Below are 18,968 nucleotides of genomic sequence, written 5' to 3' on the forward strand. Positions count from 1 at the left end.
AAAACTTACTTGCAGCAGCATCACAGGCACATAGCATCAGATAAACAGCATTCATAAGAAAAACATAAATTATACACAATTTTTACAAGAACACAATTAGAACAATGAAAAACAAAGTCCACTTTAGTGCAAAGTGATCAAGGTGGTCATAGTGTTACTCAACCGTAGTGATCAGGGTTGTGCCGGTTGGTTCAAGAACCGAATGGTTGAAGGGAAGTAGCTGTTCCTGAACCTGGTGGTGTGGGGACTTCAGGCTTCTGTACCTCCTGCCCGATGGGAACTGCGAGAAGATGGCATGGCCCGGATGGTGGGGATCTTTGATGATGGATGTTGCCTTCCTGAGGCAGCACCTCCTGTAGATACTACCGATGGTAGGGAAGGATGTGCCTATGATGCATTGGGCAGAGTCCACTACTCTCTGCAACTTCTTATGTTCCTGTGCACTTGAATTGCTGTACCAGACCGTGATGTGAAACGATAGTGGTTTTTAAGAGGCATTTAGACAGAGGCATGAGCAGGCAGGGCATGGAGGGACGTGGATCATGTGCAGGAAGATAGGATTAGTTTCATTTGGCATTTGGTATTGGTATTGGTATTGGTTTATTATTGTCACTTGCACTGAGGTACAGTGAAAAGCTTGTCTTACAAACCGATCGTACAGGTCAATTCATTACACAGTGCAGTTACCTTGAGTTAGTACAGAGTGCATTGATGTAGTACAGGTAAAAACAATAACAGTACAGAGTAAAGTGTCACAGCTACAGAGAGAATCATGGTCAGCACAGGCACTGTGGGCCGAAGGGCTTGTTCCTGTGCTGTACTTTTCTATGTTCTACATCTTGAGTGAGACGTGATGGGAACTTTGTAGAATTCTTTCAAAATAAAACATTGAATCATTTCAAGAGTCACTTAGTGCTCAAGTGTGAAGACCACATGTGTCTTCAGTCAATGCCTCCAAAATAGCAGCAATGACAAGTACACGACCAGCGGAAGCCAGGGTGACTGACACTCACCATTCAAAGTGGCGTCAATTTCCCACAATAGATACTTAACTGCTCTTTAAGCAAGGTGAGAGATTCACCCTGAATCAATAAAATAAGATAAATCCCAGGACACAGACAGACACATGAACAGGCAGGGAAATGAGAGAGATAGAACATGTTTCACATCACAGAAGCCAGCCTCCTCTCCATGGACACTTCATTGTTTTGGTGAAACAGCCAACAAAGACCCTACCCACCCCGAACATTCTCTCTTCTCCCTGCTTTCATTGGGCAGAAGATACAAAAGCCTGAAAGCACATACCACCAGGCTCAAGGACAGCTTCTATCCCACTGTTGCAAGACTATTGAACGGTTCCCTAGTACGATAATGTGGACTCTCGGCCTTACAACCTACCTCATTATGACCTTTCACCTTATTGTCTGCCTGCACTGCACTTTCTCTGTAATTGTAACACTTTATTCTGCATTCTGTTGTTGTTTTCCGTTGTATTACCTCAATGCACTGTGTAATGAAATGATCTGTATGGATGGGATGCAAAACAAAGTTTTTCACTGTACCTCGGTACACGTGACAATAATAAACCAATTTACCAATTGAAAATTTACATGTGCAGTCATCATGGTCAGCATGGACACTGTGGGCCTGTGCTGTACTGTTCCATGTTCCACCTAAGGTTTTCCAGATAGAATGAGTAGATGAGAACAGGTGGTCACCTACGCAATGGCTCACCATTTAATAGGCGTTGGAAATTGGGTTCTGATTTGAGATGAACCATAGGTGAGGTGTGCTGTTTGTGGTTATGTTAGATCTTGGTCTCTGTATGTCAGGAAGGATGTTAATGGATTGGAAACAGTTCAGAAAAGGTTTAACAAGTGATACCAGACTTTACCAGTCTTATGAGGATAGGTCAAGGGAGCTCGGGCTTTTCTCTTTGGAGAGAAGGAGGATGAGAGGGGACTTGATAGAGGTGCACAAGATGATAAGAGGCATAGATCGAGTGGACAGTCAGAGACTTTTTCCCAGGGTGATAATGGCTAACACGAGGGGGCATAATTTTAAGGTGATTGGAGGAAGGTATAAGGGGGATGTCAGGGGTAAGGTTTTTACACAGAGAGTGGTGGGTGCGTGGAACGCACTGCCGGCAGAGGTTGTGGGGGCAGATACATTAGGGACATTTAGGAGACTCTTAGATAGGCACATGAATGATAGAGAAATGGGGAGCTATGTGGGAGGGAAGGGTTAGATAGATCTTAGAGCAGGATAAAATGTCGGCACAACATTGAGGGCCGAAGGGCCTGCACTGTGCTGTAATGTTTTGTGTTCTATATACCTGGAATGGACAGATTGCCTTACGAGGAAAGGTCAGATAGACTTGGGTTTTATCCACTGGAGTTTAGAAGGGCCTTGCTTGAAACATAAAATGCTGAGGGATCTTCACAGTGTAAATAAGCTGGCTCTCTCAGCGGCTCCAGAGCATGGCACAGAGGCTCGTCTCTTGGCCGTGGAGTGTGTGGGGCAGTCACCTTCCCGACATGGACGAGGTTCTTAATAACATCCCTAATGCTCCTTTTCCACATGCACTAGAGATTCCCAGGAATCAGTTGCATTCCTTTAAGAAGGCAAGTAGAAAAATTGTAGCGGGAGTGACGGTGTTACCTTGTGCTTGGGGCATAGACAGGGTGAATGCGCACAATCTTTTTCCCAGGGTTGGGAAATCAAGAACTAGAGGGCATAGGTTTAAGGTGAGAGGGGAGAGATATAATAGAACCTTGAGGGGCAACCTTTTCACCCAGAAGGTGGTGGGCATATGGTGGATATTCGCCCCAAATGGTTCATGCCAACCAAGATTCCCATCTATGCCAGTCCCATTTGCCCGCATTTGGCCCATATCCCTCTAAACCTTTCCTATCCATGTTCCTGTCCAAGTGCCTTTTAAATGTTGTTAATGTACCTGCCTCACCCACTTCCTCTGGCAACTTGTCCATGTACTGACCACCCTACAGGTGAAAAATAGTTCTGGGGAAATAACTGTGCGCATTCACCCTGTCTTTGCCCTCATGATTTTATACATCTCAATAAGATCACCCCTCATTCTCCTGCGCTCCAATGAATAAAGTCCCAACCTGCTCAACCTCTCTCCATAACTCAGTCCCTCAAGTCCTGGCAGCATCCTCGTAAATCTTCTCTGTGCTCTTTCCAGCTTAATGGCATCTTTCTCATATCAGGGTGACCAAAACTGAACACAAAACTTCAAATGTGGCCCTGCCAATGTTTTGTACAACTGGAAACATAACATCCAAACTCTTATACTCAATGCCCACACTGATGAAGGTCAACGTGCCAAAAGCCTTCACCACCACCCTGTCGACCTGCGACGCCACTTTCAGGAAACCATGTGCTTGTACTTCTAGATCTGTGTGGGTTTCCTCCGGGTGCTCCGGTTTCCTCCCACATTTCAAAGGCATACAGGTTAGAAAGTTATGGGCATGCTATGTTGGCAACGGAAGTGTGGCGACATTGCAGGCTGCCCCCCAAAATCACTACACAAAAGATGTTTTTCACTGTGTGTTTCGATGTACATGTAACTAATAAAGATTTTATCTTATCTTGTCTTATCTTATCTCTGTTCCACAACACTCCCCAGGGTTCTACCATTCACTATGAATGTTTTACCCTCATTGTCTGGCCTGTGTGTTCCAGTTTGCTCCTTCTCATCAGGCTGATGACACCCCCCCCCCCCCCCCCACCTACACCATGTGGGCACTGATCACAGGAAGGAGGGATGATGATGATCTTAAAGAGATCTTCCCATGGCAACCATTGGAAGAACATCGGGTGGGCTTTAGGCATTTGCAGAAACCGGTGGTGGGTAACAGAATATGGATCTCCCGGTGGAAACTCCCTGACCATGGAGTCCTGTGGCTATGGGTGGTCCCTGAGCCCTTAAAACCAGTATAGACTGAAGCATCCGTTAGTTAAATCACCAGTTCACAAGAGCCTCAACCTGTACAGGGAGCACCGAGAGAAGAATTTCATGGGAGGATATTTTGAAGGTAGATATATCCTAGGGTGGGGAGATGACACTTTAATTTGCACAGTCAAAGTCGAGTTTATTGTCATCTGCACAAGTCCATGTGTGCACAGGTGCAATGAAAAACTTACTTGCAGCAGCATCACAGGCACATAGCATCAGATAAGCAGCATTCACAAGAAAAACATAGATTAAACTTAAATTATACAAGAAAGAACATAATTGGAACAAAAAAATTCTCCATTGTAGTGCAAAGTGGCCAAAGTGGTCATAGTGTTGCTGTACTGAGGTAGTGATTAGGGTTGTGCAAGTTGGTTCAAGAACTGAATGGTTGAAGGGAAGTAGCTGTTCCTGAACCTGGTGGTGTGGGACTTCAGGCTTCTGTACCTCCTGCCCGATGGGAGCTGTGAGAAGATGGCATGGCCCGGATGGTGGGGATCTTCGATGGATGTTGCCTTCTTGAGGCACCACCTCCTGTAGATACTCCCGATTGTGGGGAGGGAGGTGCCTGTGATGTATTGGGCTGAGTCCACTACTCTCTGCAGCTTCTTACATTCTTGCACATTCAAGTTCCGTCCCAGACCGTCATGCAACCATGATACTTTCAACAGTATGTCTGTAGAAGTTTGTTAGAATGTTCGGTGTTCACTCGTTTCAGTGTGATCTTCTACTTATTTTATCATGATGTAACCACAAAGGACCTAGAGTCATAGAGACAAAGAGAGATACAGTACAGGAACAGGCCCTTTGGCCAACTGAGCCTGTGCAGACCCTCAACCACCCATTCACACTAATCTTACATTAGTCCAATATTTTTTATTCTCCCCATGTTGCCCTAGGTCATGACCTTTTGATCACACTTCTGTCGCAAATTAATTAAAGCATCACATATGTTAATGATATCATCAGGTATGGGGTAATACCAGGGAAGCCAAACATGTGTCAGGGTGAATGACGGACAGCACACCCCTCTGGAAACGTGTGCAATGCTTCAAAGCAGTCGAATTTTGCAGTTGATGAGTACAAGAGTTAATACAACATGTTACAGCTGTACAAGAGGTTGGTGAGACTGCACTTGGAGCACTGTGTGCAGTTCTGGTTGCCCAGCTATAGGAAAGATGTCATTAATAGATTCATTACACAGTGCAGTTACATGAATTGACCTGTACGATCGGTGTGCAAGACAAGTTTTTCACTGTATCTCAATACAAGTGACAATAATAAACCAATACCAGTACCAATACCAACATTAGTTCTTGGTTCACCCCATCTCTGCCCCTCATGATTTTATAAATCTCTATCAGGTCACCCCTCAGCCTCCTTTGCTCCAGGGAAAACAAGCCCAGCCTGTCCAGTCTCTCCTTATATCTCAAGCCCTCCAGTCCCAGTAACATCCTCGTGAATCTTTTCTACCCCCTCTCCAGCTTAATGACATCCATCCCATAATATGTTTAGGGTGAGAGGGGAGAGATTTAATAGGAACCTGAGGGGCAATTTTTTCACCCAGAGGGTGATCAGTATATGGAATGAGCTGCCAGAGGAAGTGGTTGAGGCAGGTATATTAACAACATTTAAAAGATACTGAGACAGGTAAGGGGACCTGAGGGGCAAGTTTTTCACACAGAGGGCAGTGGATGTATGGAACGACCTGCCAGAGGAGGTGGTAGAGGCGGGTAAAAAACGTTTGGACAGATACATAGATAGGAGAGGCTTAGAGGGATATGGGCCAAACACGGGCAAAGGGGACTAACTTTGATGGGCAGCTTGGTCGGCATGGACCAGTTGGGCCGAAGGGCCTGTTTCTGTGCTGTATAACTATGAATCCATGTCTCTATCCCATACGCCTTCTTCACCAACTTCTCTACCTGTACTGCCGTCTTCAGGAATCCTTTGACTTGTACATCAAGGTTCCTCAATACTCCCTGGGGCCCTACGATTCCATGTTGTAAGAAAACCTGAAGGTAAAATGTGTGACCTTCTGCAACTGCAGTGACATCTCAAGGACAGGAACGCCTAGAAGTTGGAGCCTTGGCCCCTGCTTTTCACGTGTAACACATGTAAAGTCATAAACAGGCCCTTCAGCCCATCTAGTCCATACCGGCCTAGTTGCCTATCCCAGCTATTCCCATTTGCCCATGTTTGGCCCATATCCCTCTAAACCTTTCCTATCTATGTAGCTGTCCAAATGTCTTTTAAACATGATTGTACCTGCCTCTACTACCTCCTCTGGCAGCTCGTTCCATACACCCTCCACCCTCTGTGTGAAAAACTTGCCCCTCAGATCCCCTTTCAACTTAAACCTAGATTCCCCTACCCTGGGAAAAAGGCTGGCCATTTACCCTATCTATTTTATACACCTCTGTGAGGTCACCTCTCATTCTCCTGCGCTGCAATGAATAAAATCCTAATCTGCTCAATTTTTCTACATAACACAGTCCCTCGAGTCCCAGCAACATCCTCGTAGGTGTCCTCTGCACTCTTTCCAGCTTAATAGCATCTTTGCAATAGCAGGGTGACCAAAACTAAATTGGTGAATTGGTTATTGTCACATGTACCGAGGTGCAGTGAAAAACTTGTCTTGCATACCGTTCATACAGATCAATTCATTACACGGTGTATTGAATAGTGCAGGGGAAACAATAACAGAATGCAGAATCAAGTGTTACAGTTACAGAGAAAGTGCAGTGCAGGCAGACAATAAGATGTAAGGCCATGGCGAGGTAGATTGTGAGGTCAAGAGTTCATCTTATTGTACTAAGGAACTGTTCAGTAGTCTTACAACAGTGGGATAGAAGCTGTCCTTGAGCCTGGTGGTACGTGCTTTCAGGCTTTTGTATCTTCTACCTGATGGGAGAGGGGAGGAGAGAGAATGTCCGGGGTGGGTGGGGTCTTTGATTATGTTGGGTCCTTTACCGAGGCAGCGAGAAGTGTAGACAGAGTCTACGGAGGGGAGGCTGGTTTCTGTGATGTGTTGATCTGTGTCCACAACTCTCTGCAGTTTCTTGTGATCACAGGCAGAGCGGTTGCTATACCAAGCCATGATGCATCCGGATAGGATGCTTTCTATGGTGCATAAAAATTGGTGAGGGCTGAAGGGGACATGCCAAATCTTTTTAGCCTCCCGAGGAAGTAGAGGCGCTGGTGAACTTTCCTGGCCGTAGTGTCTACGTGGTTGGACCAGGACAGGCTATTGGTGATGTTCACACCCAGGAACTTGAAGCTCTCAACCCTCTCGACCTCAGCACCATTGATGTAGACAGGTGCATGTACACCGCCCCCTTTCCTGAAGTCAATGACCAGCTCTTTTGTTTTGCTGACATTGAGGGAAAGGTTGTTTTCATGACAACATGTCACTAGGCTCTTCATCTCCTGAACACAATATTCCAAATGCGGCTGCACTTATGTCTTGTACAACGGTGACATAATGTCCGTACTCATATACTTATTCCTCTCATTGATGAAGGCCAGCATGCCAAGAACCTCCTTCACCTCAATCTCAGGGAACCATATACTTCAGGGATGCTTGACTTTGTTGGCTGGTGAATGGAATATACCAGCATGGCTGTCATGGTACAACTGTGTAAAACATTGGCGAGGTCACAGCTGGAGTACTGTGTACATTTCTGGTCACCACACTGTAGGAAGGCTGTGATTACACTGGAGAGGGTACATGTTGTTGCCTGGGATGGAAATTTTCAGTGATGAAGAGAGATTAGATATGCTGAGTTTGTTTCCCCTGTAGTGGAGGAGGCTGAGGGAGGACTGGATGGTGGTATTCAAAATTACGAGGGGCACAGATAGTATAAACAGGAGGAAGCTTTTTCCCTTGCCAGTGGTGTCGAAGACTAGAGGGCAGAGGCTTAGCGTGAGGAACAAGAGGTTTCAAGGGGAAACATTTTCACCCAGAGATAGTTGAAGTTTGGAATATACCGCTTGTGTGGATGTTGGACGCAGAGACTCTCACAACATATAAGCATCTAGTTGAGTCATTGAATCGATAAGACACAGGATGCAATGGACCAAATAAGATAAGATATCTTTATTAGTCACATGTACATCGAAACACACAGCGAAATGCATCTTTTGCATAGAGTGTTCTGGGGGCAGCCCGCAAGTGTCGCCACACTTCCGGCGCCAACATAGCATGCCCGCAACTTCCTAATCTGTACGCCTTTGGTATGTGGGAGGAAACCGGAGCACCCGGAGGAAACCCACGCAGACACGGGGAGAACGTACAAACTCCTTACAGGCAGCGGCCAGAATGGAACCCGGGTCACTGGCGCTGTAAAGCGTTACGCTAACCGCTACACTACCGTGGTAAATGCTGGTAAACGGGGCCTTCAGTTCACACTATCTGTGCCGAACATGATGCCAAATTAAACTTAAACTAATCACTACTGCCTGCGCATAGTCCATATTTCTCCTATTTCCTCTATTTCATGTGTCTAACCAACAGCCCCTTAAATCCCTCTGTCCTATCTGCCTCCACCACCACCCCTGGCAGCTTGTTCCAGGCACCCACCACTCTGTGTAAAAAAACTTGCCCCACACATCTCCTTTAAAGTTTCCCCCTCTCACCTTAAATGCATGCCCTCTAGTATTTGACATTTCTACCCAGGAAAAAAAGATTCTGACTCTCTACCTTATCAATGCCTCTCATAATCTTATAAACCCCTATCAGGTCTCCCCTCAGCCTCTGACGCTCCAGAGAAAACAACCCAAGTTTGTCCAACCTCTCCATATAGCTCACACCCTCTAATCCAGGCTGTTATGTTTGTTCTTCCTCAAGAGACAAACTTCGCATGGGTTTAACATTTGAACATTTTTATTAACCAACACCAGATAGGCTTGCTTTCCCCCTCTTTTTACATCCACTTCCTGTTCCCACCTGTGACCCCTTGCATTGCCTACTGGGAACTGTAGTTCTTTATTATAACTACATAATAACACATAATAGCAGGCAGGCAGCATCTCTTCTGCACCCTCTCCAAAGCCTCCACATCCTTCCTGTAATGGGGTGACCAGAACTGCACACAGTACCCCAAGTATAGTGGGACTTGAACCGGTGACGTTCTGGCTCTCACCTTCTGGCATGGCTCTGCAGGGTGGTTGGGGCTGACATGCGCCAACTGCCTACGTATCTGAGTGCAAACTACTTCTTGCAGGCTGTCTCCACCTGCTTTCTGTCACCTTGCCCTTCCATCCCCACCATGAGCCCACTGGGTGTGCCAGAGTCTGCCGTGTGATTCCCGGCACAGCAGAGGCTGTGACTTCAGACGCTCTCTGTATCACTCCCTCCACTCTCAGGGCTAAGTCGGCACCCCAGGTGAGGGAGCTGGAGGTGTAAACAGCAGTGTCATTCCAGGGGACAGGAAGGGAGAGTGGGGAGTGGGTGTGGGAAGGGTGGGGGAGAGGGGGGAGAGTGGTGAGGAATGGGGGAACCTGAGAGAGTGAGGGAAAGTGGGCGAGAGTGAGGGGGAAAGAAGAGAATGGAGATGGAGGAGGGAGGGGTTGGGGAGTGGAGAGGGAGGAGGAGGTTGGGAGAGGGAGGGAGTGGAGCAGGGAGGAGAGGGAGAGTGCGGGAAGGGAGGGGTGGGGAGGGGATTGGGATGAGTGGGGGGAGGGAGGAAGGTGAGGGTGTGGGGGAGGGCGGGGTGGGAGGGTGTGGGAGAGTGGGCAGGGAGGGGTGGGGAGGGATTGGGAGAGTGGGGGGAGGGAGGAAGGGAGGGTGTGGGGGAGGGCGGAGGTGGGAGGGTGTGGGAGAGTAAGGGAGGGAGGGTGGGGAGGGTGTGGGGAGAGTGGGGGAGGGAGGGGTGGGGAGGGTGTGGGGAGAGTGGGGAGGGAGGGGTGGGGAGGGGAGGCATGGGAACAAGGGGCAGAAGAGGATGTTGTGGGTTTGGGAGCAGAGAAAATGTTGGGGCAGGTGGACGGAGTCGGGGAGTGGGGTTATATAAGGGAGGAGGCAGGGAGGAGGGCAAATGGGTGAAAAAGGGGAGGGGGAAGAGGTTAGGAGGTGAGAGGGAGTCGGCGGGGGAGTAGAGGGGAGTAGGTGGTGGGCAGGTTCGGCAAAGGGTGTGAGAGGGATGACCAGAAGGAACGATGCAGGGATGTCAGCGAAGGAAGGGTCGCAGTGGAGTGGGAGGTGTGGTGGGAAAGGGTCAAGGATCTGGGGAGGAGGAAGGGGAACCCAGGGAACAGCCTTAGATCCAAGGTCTGCTCCCTCATTGACACCATGACCTGTTGCTCTCGGACACAATCTCAATACATTCTATCTCCTTTGTGTAGGCATTCTTTCCAACTGATTTTACATGACCCCATCATTTTACCCTTTCTTACAATGTACCTGCTTCTTTGGAGGTCTATACAGCACTCCTACTAATGTCTTAGAACATAGAACATAGAACATAGAGCATAGAACAGTCCAGCACAGAACAGGCCCTTCGGCCCACAATGTTTGTGCCGACATAGCTAATCCCTTCTACCTATAGAAAGCCCACATCCTCCATTTTCCTCTCATTCGTGTGCCCATCCAAGCCCCTCTTAAAAGCCCCCAGTGAGTTTGCCTCCAGCACCCTATCAGGCAACACATTCCAGGCATCCACCACTCTCTGAGTAAAAACTTACCCTCACATCTGTTCTGAACCTACCCCCTCTCACCTTAAGTGCACGCCCTCTGGTATTGGATCGCTCAATAATGGGAAAAAGATATTGCTTGTCCACCCCATCTATGCCCCTCATCATTTTGATGATGAGGTAAAACTTTGACGATTCCCCCTTGCTGTTTTTAGCCTCCACCCAAATGACCTCAACATCTTCTGAGCCTAGATCTTGTCCTCACAACTGGACTCATCTCATCCCTTATTCACAGTGCTGACCCAACACCACGTCACACCACCTATACTTCCTAAAAGTTAGTTATCCCTGCGCATTAGAAATCAGAATCAGGTTTATTATCACTGAGTTATATGACATGAAATGTGTTGTTTTGCAGCAGCAGCTACAGCGCAAAGGCATAAAATTTGCAACAATAAATAAGTAGTGTAAAAAAAGGAATAACGAGGGGTAGTGTTCACGGGTTCATGGACCGTTCAGAAATCTGATGGCGGAGGGGAAGAAGCTGTTCCTGAATCATTGAGTGTGGGCCTTCAGGCTCCTGTACCTCCTCCCTGATGGTAGTAACGAGAAGAGGGCATGTCCCGGATGGCGAGGGTCCTTAGAGATGGATGCTCTGCCTTCTTGAGGCGCCGCCTTCTTGAGGCACCACCTCCCTGAAGATACCCTCGATGGTGGGAAGGGTTGTGCTCTTGAGGGTTGTTCCCAGTTTCAACTGTGTCTCCCTTAATAGCTATCAGATTTATACATAACACTGGAGGAACCCAGCAGGTCAGGCAGCATCTATGGAGAGAAATGGACAGTTGATATTTCGGGTCAAGACCCTTCATCTGTGAAATGTTGACCTATCCATTTCTCTCCACGGATGCTGCCTGACCTGCTGAGTTCCTCCAGCATTTTGTGTGTTGCACTAGATTCCAGCATCATACCTGTTCACCTCTATTTGTGCTGTTCCTTACGAACGTTCATGTATTAACGTACAAAGTCATTAGGCCTGTCTTTTTGCTGTTTTAATCCTGAGATTAGAGGTCATGCTTTTTAATTTCATCTCCTGAATCTGACATCCATTTTCTTACCTATGTCATTGGTACCAGTATGGACTGAGATAGCTGGATGTTCACCCTGCTCCCTCCTGTTCTCTGATGCCCCTGACCAGGTGTCAGTGTTGGCAATGAACATATGATTCTCGAACAATGACACCAGAGTCTCGGTTGGTCCTGCAATACTTTATTACTTTGGTAATCAAGTGGCTTCATAGTCATACTGCATGGAAGCAGGCCCTTCGGCCCAACTAATCCATGCTGACTAAGTCACCCATCTAGAACATAGAACATTGAACAGTACTGCACAGGAACAGGCCCTTCAGCCTCAATGTTGTGCCAAACTGATGAAATTAGTAACTAACCGCCCTAACTAAACTAATGCCTTCTGCTTACACAATATCCATCTCCTTCCATTTTGTGTATACTCACGTGCCTATCTCTTAAACATCCCTATTGTATCTGCCTCCAACACCACCCCTGGCAGCACATTCCAGGCACCCATCATTCTCTGCGTAAAAACTTGCCCCGCACATCTCCTTTGAACTTTCCCCCTCTCACCTTAAATGCATGCCCTCTCGTATTAGATATTTCGATCCTTGGAAAAGATACGGGCTGTCTACCCTATCTATGCCTCTCATAATCTTATAAACTTTTATCAGGTTTGTGTGGCCATTTCTAATGGCCATGAAGGTTTTGTCACCTGTTGGCACAGGTAGGTTGGACTGATGTCTGAATCAGTTCAGATATTCATTATCCCACCTCACAACTTTTAACATTCAGTTTCAGACTTCTTGTGATAAGTTTGGCACTCCCTGATGGCCTAGATTATGAGTACTGTAACCAAGAGATTATGTGGGTGCCATGTGCAAACATTAACGGGTTCCAACTGTAGCTACAACAACAAGTTGCATTTATCCAGCACTAAGACTGTACTCTCACAGGAGTCCCATCAAACACCAGTTGACATGGAACAAGAATGTGCGCCAGCATCTCCTGCTTCCTCAGGAGGCTAAGGAAATCCGACATTTCCCTGTTAACCTCACCAACTTTTATCAATGCACCATAGAAAGCATCCTATCTGGATGTATCGCGGCTTGGTACGGCAACTGCTCTGCCCAGGACCGCAAGAAACTGCAGAGAGTTGTGGACACAGCTCAGCACATCATGGAAACCAGCCTCCCCTCCATGGACTCTGTCTACACTTCTCACTGCCTCGGTAAAGCAGCCAGCATAATCAAAGACCCCACCCACCCCAGACATTCTCTCTTCTCCCCCCTCCCATCGGGCAGAAGATACTTTATTCCTTGGAGCGGAGAAGAATGAGGGGAGATATGATAAGAGGTTTATAAAATGATGAGGGGCATAGACAGAGTAAATGCGAGTAGGCTCTTTCCACCTAGATTAGGAGAGATAAGTACAAGAGGACATGGCTTTAGGGTGAAAGGGGAAAGGTTTAGGGGGAACATTAGAGGGAACTTCTTCACTCAGAGAGTGGTGGGAGTGTGGAACGGGCTGCCATCTGATGTGGTAAATGCGTGCTCGCTCTTAATTTTTAAGAGTAAATTGGATAGATACATGGACGAGAGAGGTCTGGAGGGGTATGGGCCTGGGCGGCGGGTAAATGGGACTAGCGAATAATGTTTCGGCACAGACTAGAAGGGCCGGAATGGCCTGTTTTTCTGTGCTGTAGTTTTTTCTATGGTTTCTATGGTTGCTATACAAAAGCCTGAAAGCACGTACCACCAGGGTCAAGGACTGCTTCTATCCCACAGTTATAAGACTATTGAATGGACCCTTAGTACAATAAGGTGGACTTTTGACCCTCAAAATATACCTCATTATGACCTTGCACCTTATTGCCTGCTTAAACTGCACTTTTCTCGTAAACTGTATCACTTTATTCTGCATTCTGTTATGCTTTTTCCTTGTACTATCTAGATGTATTGATGTGATGAAATGATCTGTATGGATGGGATGCAAAACAAAATTTTAAGATAAGATAAGATTTCTTTATTAGTCACGTACGTCGAAACACACAGTGAAATGCATCTTTCGAGTAGAGTGTTCTGGGGGCAGCCCCCAAGTGTCGCCATGCTTCTGGCCCCAACATAGTATGCCCACAACTTCCTAACTTGTACTTCTTTGGAATGTGGGAGGGAACCAGAGCACCTGGAGGAAACCCACGCAGACACGGGGAGAACGTACAAACTCCTTACAGACAGTGGCTGAAATTGAACCCGGGTTGCTGGTGCTGTAATAGCGTTACGCCAACTGCTACACTAACATGCCTTCACTGTACCTCAGTACATGTGACAATAATAAACCAATTTACCAATTTTCCACACAGCCAGATGTTCAGACTGTTCGTTCTGGTTTGCTGCTTCCAAGAACAAGCAGACCAAGCATCAGTGGGTCAGAGACTTGTCTCTGAGAATGAAGGTCATGGGTTTCCTGGGTTCAGGCCCCACAACAGACACTGAAGCACCTAATCCACGATTAACCTCCAGTGTAATACAGAGTGCTGCTCTGTTGGATTGGCTGAGTTTGGATGGTTACCTGGTACCTTCCTAGATTTTGGACACCTCAAAGTGTTTTGCAGCCAATGAAGTACTTTAGGATGCAGAAGGTGTAGAAAATCCAACATCCAGAGAATCATAGAGTGATAGAGTTACAGAGCATGGAAACAGGCCCACAGGCACTTCGATTCAGCTGGTCCATGTCAACTAAGTGCCTACCTAGGCAAGTCCCATCTGTCTGCATTTGGCCCATATCCCTCTAAACCTTTCCTATCCATGTACCTGTCCAAATATCTTTTAACTGTCGTAATTGCACCCACCCCTACCACTTCCTCTGGCAGCTCGTTCCATGTACCCACCACCCTCTGTGTGAGAACGTTGTCCCTCAGGTCCCTTTTAAACCTTTCCCCTCTCGCCTTAAACCTATGCCCTCTAGTTTTGGACTCTCCTTACTATGGGGAAAATACTTTAGCTGTGCACCTTATCTATGCTCATGATTTATAAACCTCTATAAGGTCACCCCTCAGCCTCCTACATTCCAGGGAAAAAAGTCCCAGCCTATCCAGCCTCTCCTTGTAATACAAGCCCTCCAGTCCCGATAATGTCCTTGTAAATCTTTTTTTTGCGCCCTCTCCAATTTAACAACATCCTTCCTGAAGAAACCAGAGCTTCACACAATGCTCCAGTTTGGATTCAGTGAGCAGTGATTTGATAATGGCTGGATCATCTGCTTCAGTAGCCCAGGGAGAATGAGTGTCCTGAGATCTTTAAATCCCCCACAAGAGCTTTGCAGCCCCTGTTTAATGTCATGTCAAGAGACAGCACTTCTGACAGAGCAGCACTTGCAAAGGTGCAGCTATCCCTTGGAGTCCTGACCTTGATCAAGTGGTTAGTTCTCCAGAGTAAGTCTTGAACCTGTAACCTACTGAGTCTGGGGTGCAAGGCATCCTGCTGTGTGACACCAAGGAGGTGGGCACTTGTCAGTTGTCACTTCCCATCTTCCTCCCTCTTGTATCTCTTGACTGGTCCTGAAAACCTCCATCAACTCCGTCTGCACTTCTGGCTGCCTCGGTAAAGCAGACAAAGACCCCTCCCACCTTGGACATCCTTTCTCCCCCCTCCCATCCGGCAGAAGATACAAAAGCCTGAAAGCACGTACCACCAGGCTCAAGAACAGCTTCTATCCCGCTGTTATTAGACTCTTAAATGGACCTCTCATACACTAAGAGATGAACCCTTGATCACTCAATCTACCTCGTCATGGCCCTTGCACTATATTTGTCTGACTGCACTGCACTTTGTAACTGTAACACAAGATTTTGTGTTTTATTTTTCCTTTGTACTGCGATGACGTACTTATATATGGAATCTTCTGTCTGGATGGCACGCAAACAAAAGTTTTTCACTGTATCTCAGCACACATAGAACATAGAACATTACAGCACAGTACAGGCCCTTTGGCCCACAATGTTGTGCCGACATTTTATCCTGCACTAAGATCTATCTAACCCTTCCCTCCCACATAAGCCCCCCATTTTTCTATCATACATGTGTCTATCTAAGAGTCTCTTAAATGTCCCTAATTTATCTGCCCCCACAACCTCTGCTGGCAGTGAGTTCCACGCACCCACCACTCTCTGTGTAAAAAACTTACCCCCGACATCCCCCTTATACCTTCCTCCAATCACCTTGAAATTATGTCCCCTCGTGTTAGCCATTGTCGTCCTGGGGAAAAGTCTCTGACTGTCCACTCGATCTGTGCCTCTTATCATCTTGTACACCTCTATCAAGTCACCTCTCATCCCCCTTCTCTCCAAAGAGAAAAGCCCGAGCTCACTCAACCTATCCTCATAAGACATGCTCTCCAATCCAGGCAGCATGACAATAATAATTCTAATTCCAATTCTTCCTGTCTCCCAGGAGCTTCCTGAGGATGAGAAGCCCAATTGGCTCAAAGGAGGCGAGGAGGAGCCCTTGGAACTGAGGCAGCAGGACGACACCGAAGGAAGATCACTGCAGGTCAAAGAGGTCATTGCTCAGCAGGAGATCTCCCCCCATTGCCCTCAGAGTCCTGCAGGGTCCGATTCACAAAGGCCGGAGCTGGACAGTGATGTTGAGGTGAATGTTGATTGCGATGAAGGTGGTGACTTCAACCAGGCATTACCTAAAGAGACAGCCAGCAAAGAGTGATTTCCCCCGGCTTCACAACTCTCCGAAAAGAGCTCGTGCACTCTGTGCCTCACTTTCATTCCTTACAAAATGTGAACTACAGCGGTGTTAGGGTCCAGGGAGTAAGCATTAATTTTCAGGTCACCAAAAAAGCCAGGTCATTCCCCACCATATTTCGCAGAAACATGTCAGCTATCCTTACCCACTTTGGGTCTCGACTCAAGTCGGGAGTGTGATGGGGACACTTTTCACTTGCCTTCATGCCTGCAGCTCAACACTCAAGGACCTCGACACTATCCAGGACAAAGCATCCCACCTGATCAATATCCCATCCACCACCGTAAACGCTCCCTCCCTCGACCACTGGCACGCAGTGGCTGCAGTGTGCACCGTTCACACAATGCACTGCAGTTACTCGCCCAAGCTACCCCAACAGAACCTCCCAGACCCATGAACCACCGAGAAGGACCCCAGAGCAGCAGGCCTGTGGGAGCACCACCACCTGCAGGTTCCCCTCCAAGTCACACACTTGGAAGTATCCCGCTGTTCCTTCATCATCGCTGGGTCTAAACCCTGGAACTCCCTCCCCAACAACACTGTGGGAGCATCTTAAAAGGGCAGCAGTGACTGAAAGGGGGGTAATGACTGCTGGTCTGGTCAGTGATGCTCAGCTCCTGAAATTGAATTAGTAAAAAAGTTGAGTATTGGGAATGGTGGTATGGTAGTTAAGTCAAAGGACTGTATGTTTCAGAGAGTTGGAACCGAGGGAACTTAAATTCGAGTCATGAACTAAAGTTGGTGTCAGTAATGGCTGCACATTGTGAGGATCCATCTGGTCCACTAACAACACAAAGGAAGTGTGCACCCTCTGCCTTGTCTATATGTGACTCCATACTCCATCACCGTGGTACGCTCTTCCGTGCTGCCTCAGCTCAGGCTCAGTAAGTTCCAGCCTCATCAGTCAGATCCATGCCCCTGAAAAAATACCAAGGAGCGAACTAACCCTGGTTGCCTCTAACAAGCTCTGCTGGTACACGAGAAAAACAAAGGACTGCAGATGCTGGAATCTAAATGCAAAAACAACAAGATGCTGGAAGAACTCAGCAGATCAGGCAGCGTCCGTGGAGGCGGTCAACGTTTCGGGTCAGGTTCGTGTAATTTCAGGTTCGGTCCTGAAGAGGGGTCCTGACCTGAAATGTTGACCATAGAACATAGAACAGTACAGCACAATACAGGCCCTTTGGCCCGCAATGTTGTGCTGAGCTTTAAACCTCACCTAAGACTATCTAACCCCTTCCTGCCACATATCCCTCCATATGCTTATCTAGCAATTTCTTGAATTTGACCAATGTACCTGCCTCCACCACCACCCCAGGCAGCACATTCCATGCCCCAACCACTCTCTGGGTAAAAACCTCCCTCTGATATCTCCCTTGAACTTCCCACCCATTACTTTAAAGCCATGCCCTCTTGTATTGAGCATTGGTGCCCTGAGAAAGAGGCGCTGGCTGCCTACTCTATCTATTCCTCTTAATATTTTCTACACCTCTATCATGTCTCCTCTCATCCTCCTTCCCTCCAAAGAGTAAAGCCCTCGCTCCCTTAGTCTCTCCTCATAATGCATACTCTCTAAACCAGGCAGCATCCAGGTAAATCTCCTCTGCACCCTTTCCAAAGCTTTCCCGTCTGCTTTTTCTCCACGGATGCTGCCTGACCTGCTGAGTTCCTCCAGCATCTTGTTTTTTCAAGCTCTGGCTAACAACGATTAACGAGGCCTCACGGACAACGTACCACCAGAAACACCCGCTGGGTGTGTCAAATAGGCCGTACTTGACACTGAGGTTCACCGACCCATTGTGAGAATATCAGGACCTCTCCACTGTGAATCGCCTTGACATCTCCCACATCCTGTTGTGTTGTCCAATCTCACCTCAACCCCATTCCACTCCCTCATGCTCATTCCAAAGACTGTGGACATTGCAGTTAGTCACATGCACTCTTGTGTTTGAATCCTTGACTGCAGAGATTGGTCATTAGCACTGATCTAGCCTCTTATCTCCACCATGCCACCTCCATCCCTCTCCCCTTCCAAAACCCAGAGATGGTGTAAGTACCCTTGCATCCGGGGAAGCTTTGAGTGACTAGTGTCTCCACAGCTACCCAGCCACATTGAGAAATTAGCCGAGGGTGTCCGAGCAATAGTTGCCTGTGGTTGACCTATCTCAGGATGGGAGGTCTTGATGTGCTCCCCTCGCACCATATTTTGGGAAGTCCAGTCCCATAGCCTCACCCTCTAATGCCTGTGCAAAGTTTTATGTTTTATATTTGCATTTTCAGACTTGTTTTGTGTAGTTTGAATAAATAAATTTATATCCTACCTTTCAGTCTCAATTTTCCAGTGTTCGATGAACTTCCCTGCACTACAAGTTCCATTGTTTGGTGAATATATTTGAAGAGCTGAGTGACAGGTTTAACATTTGTCTGTTGGCCTCGATATCTGGTAAATTGGTTTATTATTGTCACATGTACCGAGGTACAGTGAAAAACTTTGCTTTGCATGCTATCCGTACAGATCAATTCATCACATCAGCA

General features: G+C 47.3%; 1 protein-coding gene across 1 annotated transcript in view; it reads left to right on the top strand.

The window, feature by feature from the left end:
* The window catches only part of LOC127583102 (hematopoietically-expressed homeobox protein HHEX-like), a 60,089-nt gene extending 41,414 nt beyond the window's left edge, over positions 1 to 18,675 (top strand). Inside the window, exon 4 of the mRNA XM_052038859.1 lies at positions 16,128 to 18,675. Coding sequence (XP_051894819.1) covers positions 16,128 to 16,397 — 270 coding nt within the window. The 3' untranslated portion in view covers positions 16,398 to 18,675. The remainder of the gene's footprint in view (positions 1 to 16,127) is intronic.
* Positions 18,676 to 18,968: the final 293 nt, after the last annotated feature.

The sequence above is a fragment of the Pristis pectinata genome, chromosome 2, assembly GCF_009764475.1.
Source record: "Pristis pectinata isolate sPriPec2 chromosome 2, sPriPec2.1.pri, whole genome shotgun sequence".
In the NCBI taxonomy this organism is placed as follows: domain Eukaryota; kingdom Metazoa; phylum Chordata; class Chondrichthyes; order Rhinopristiformes; family Pristidae; genus Pristis; species Pristis pectinata.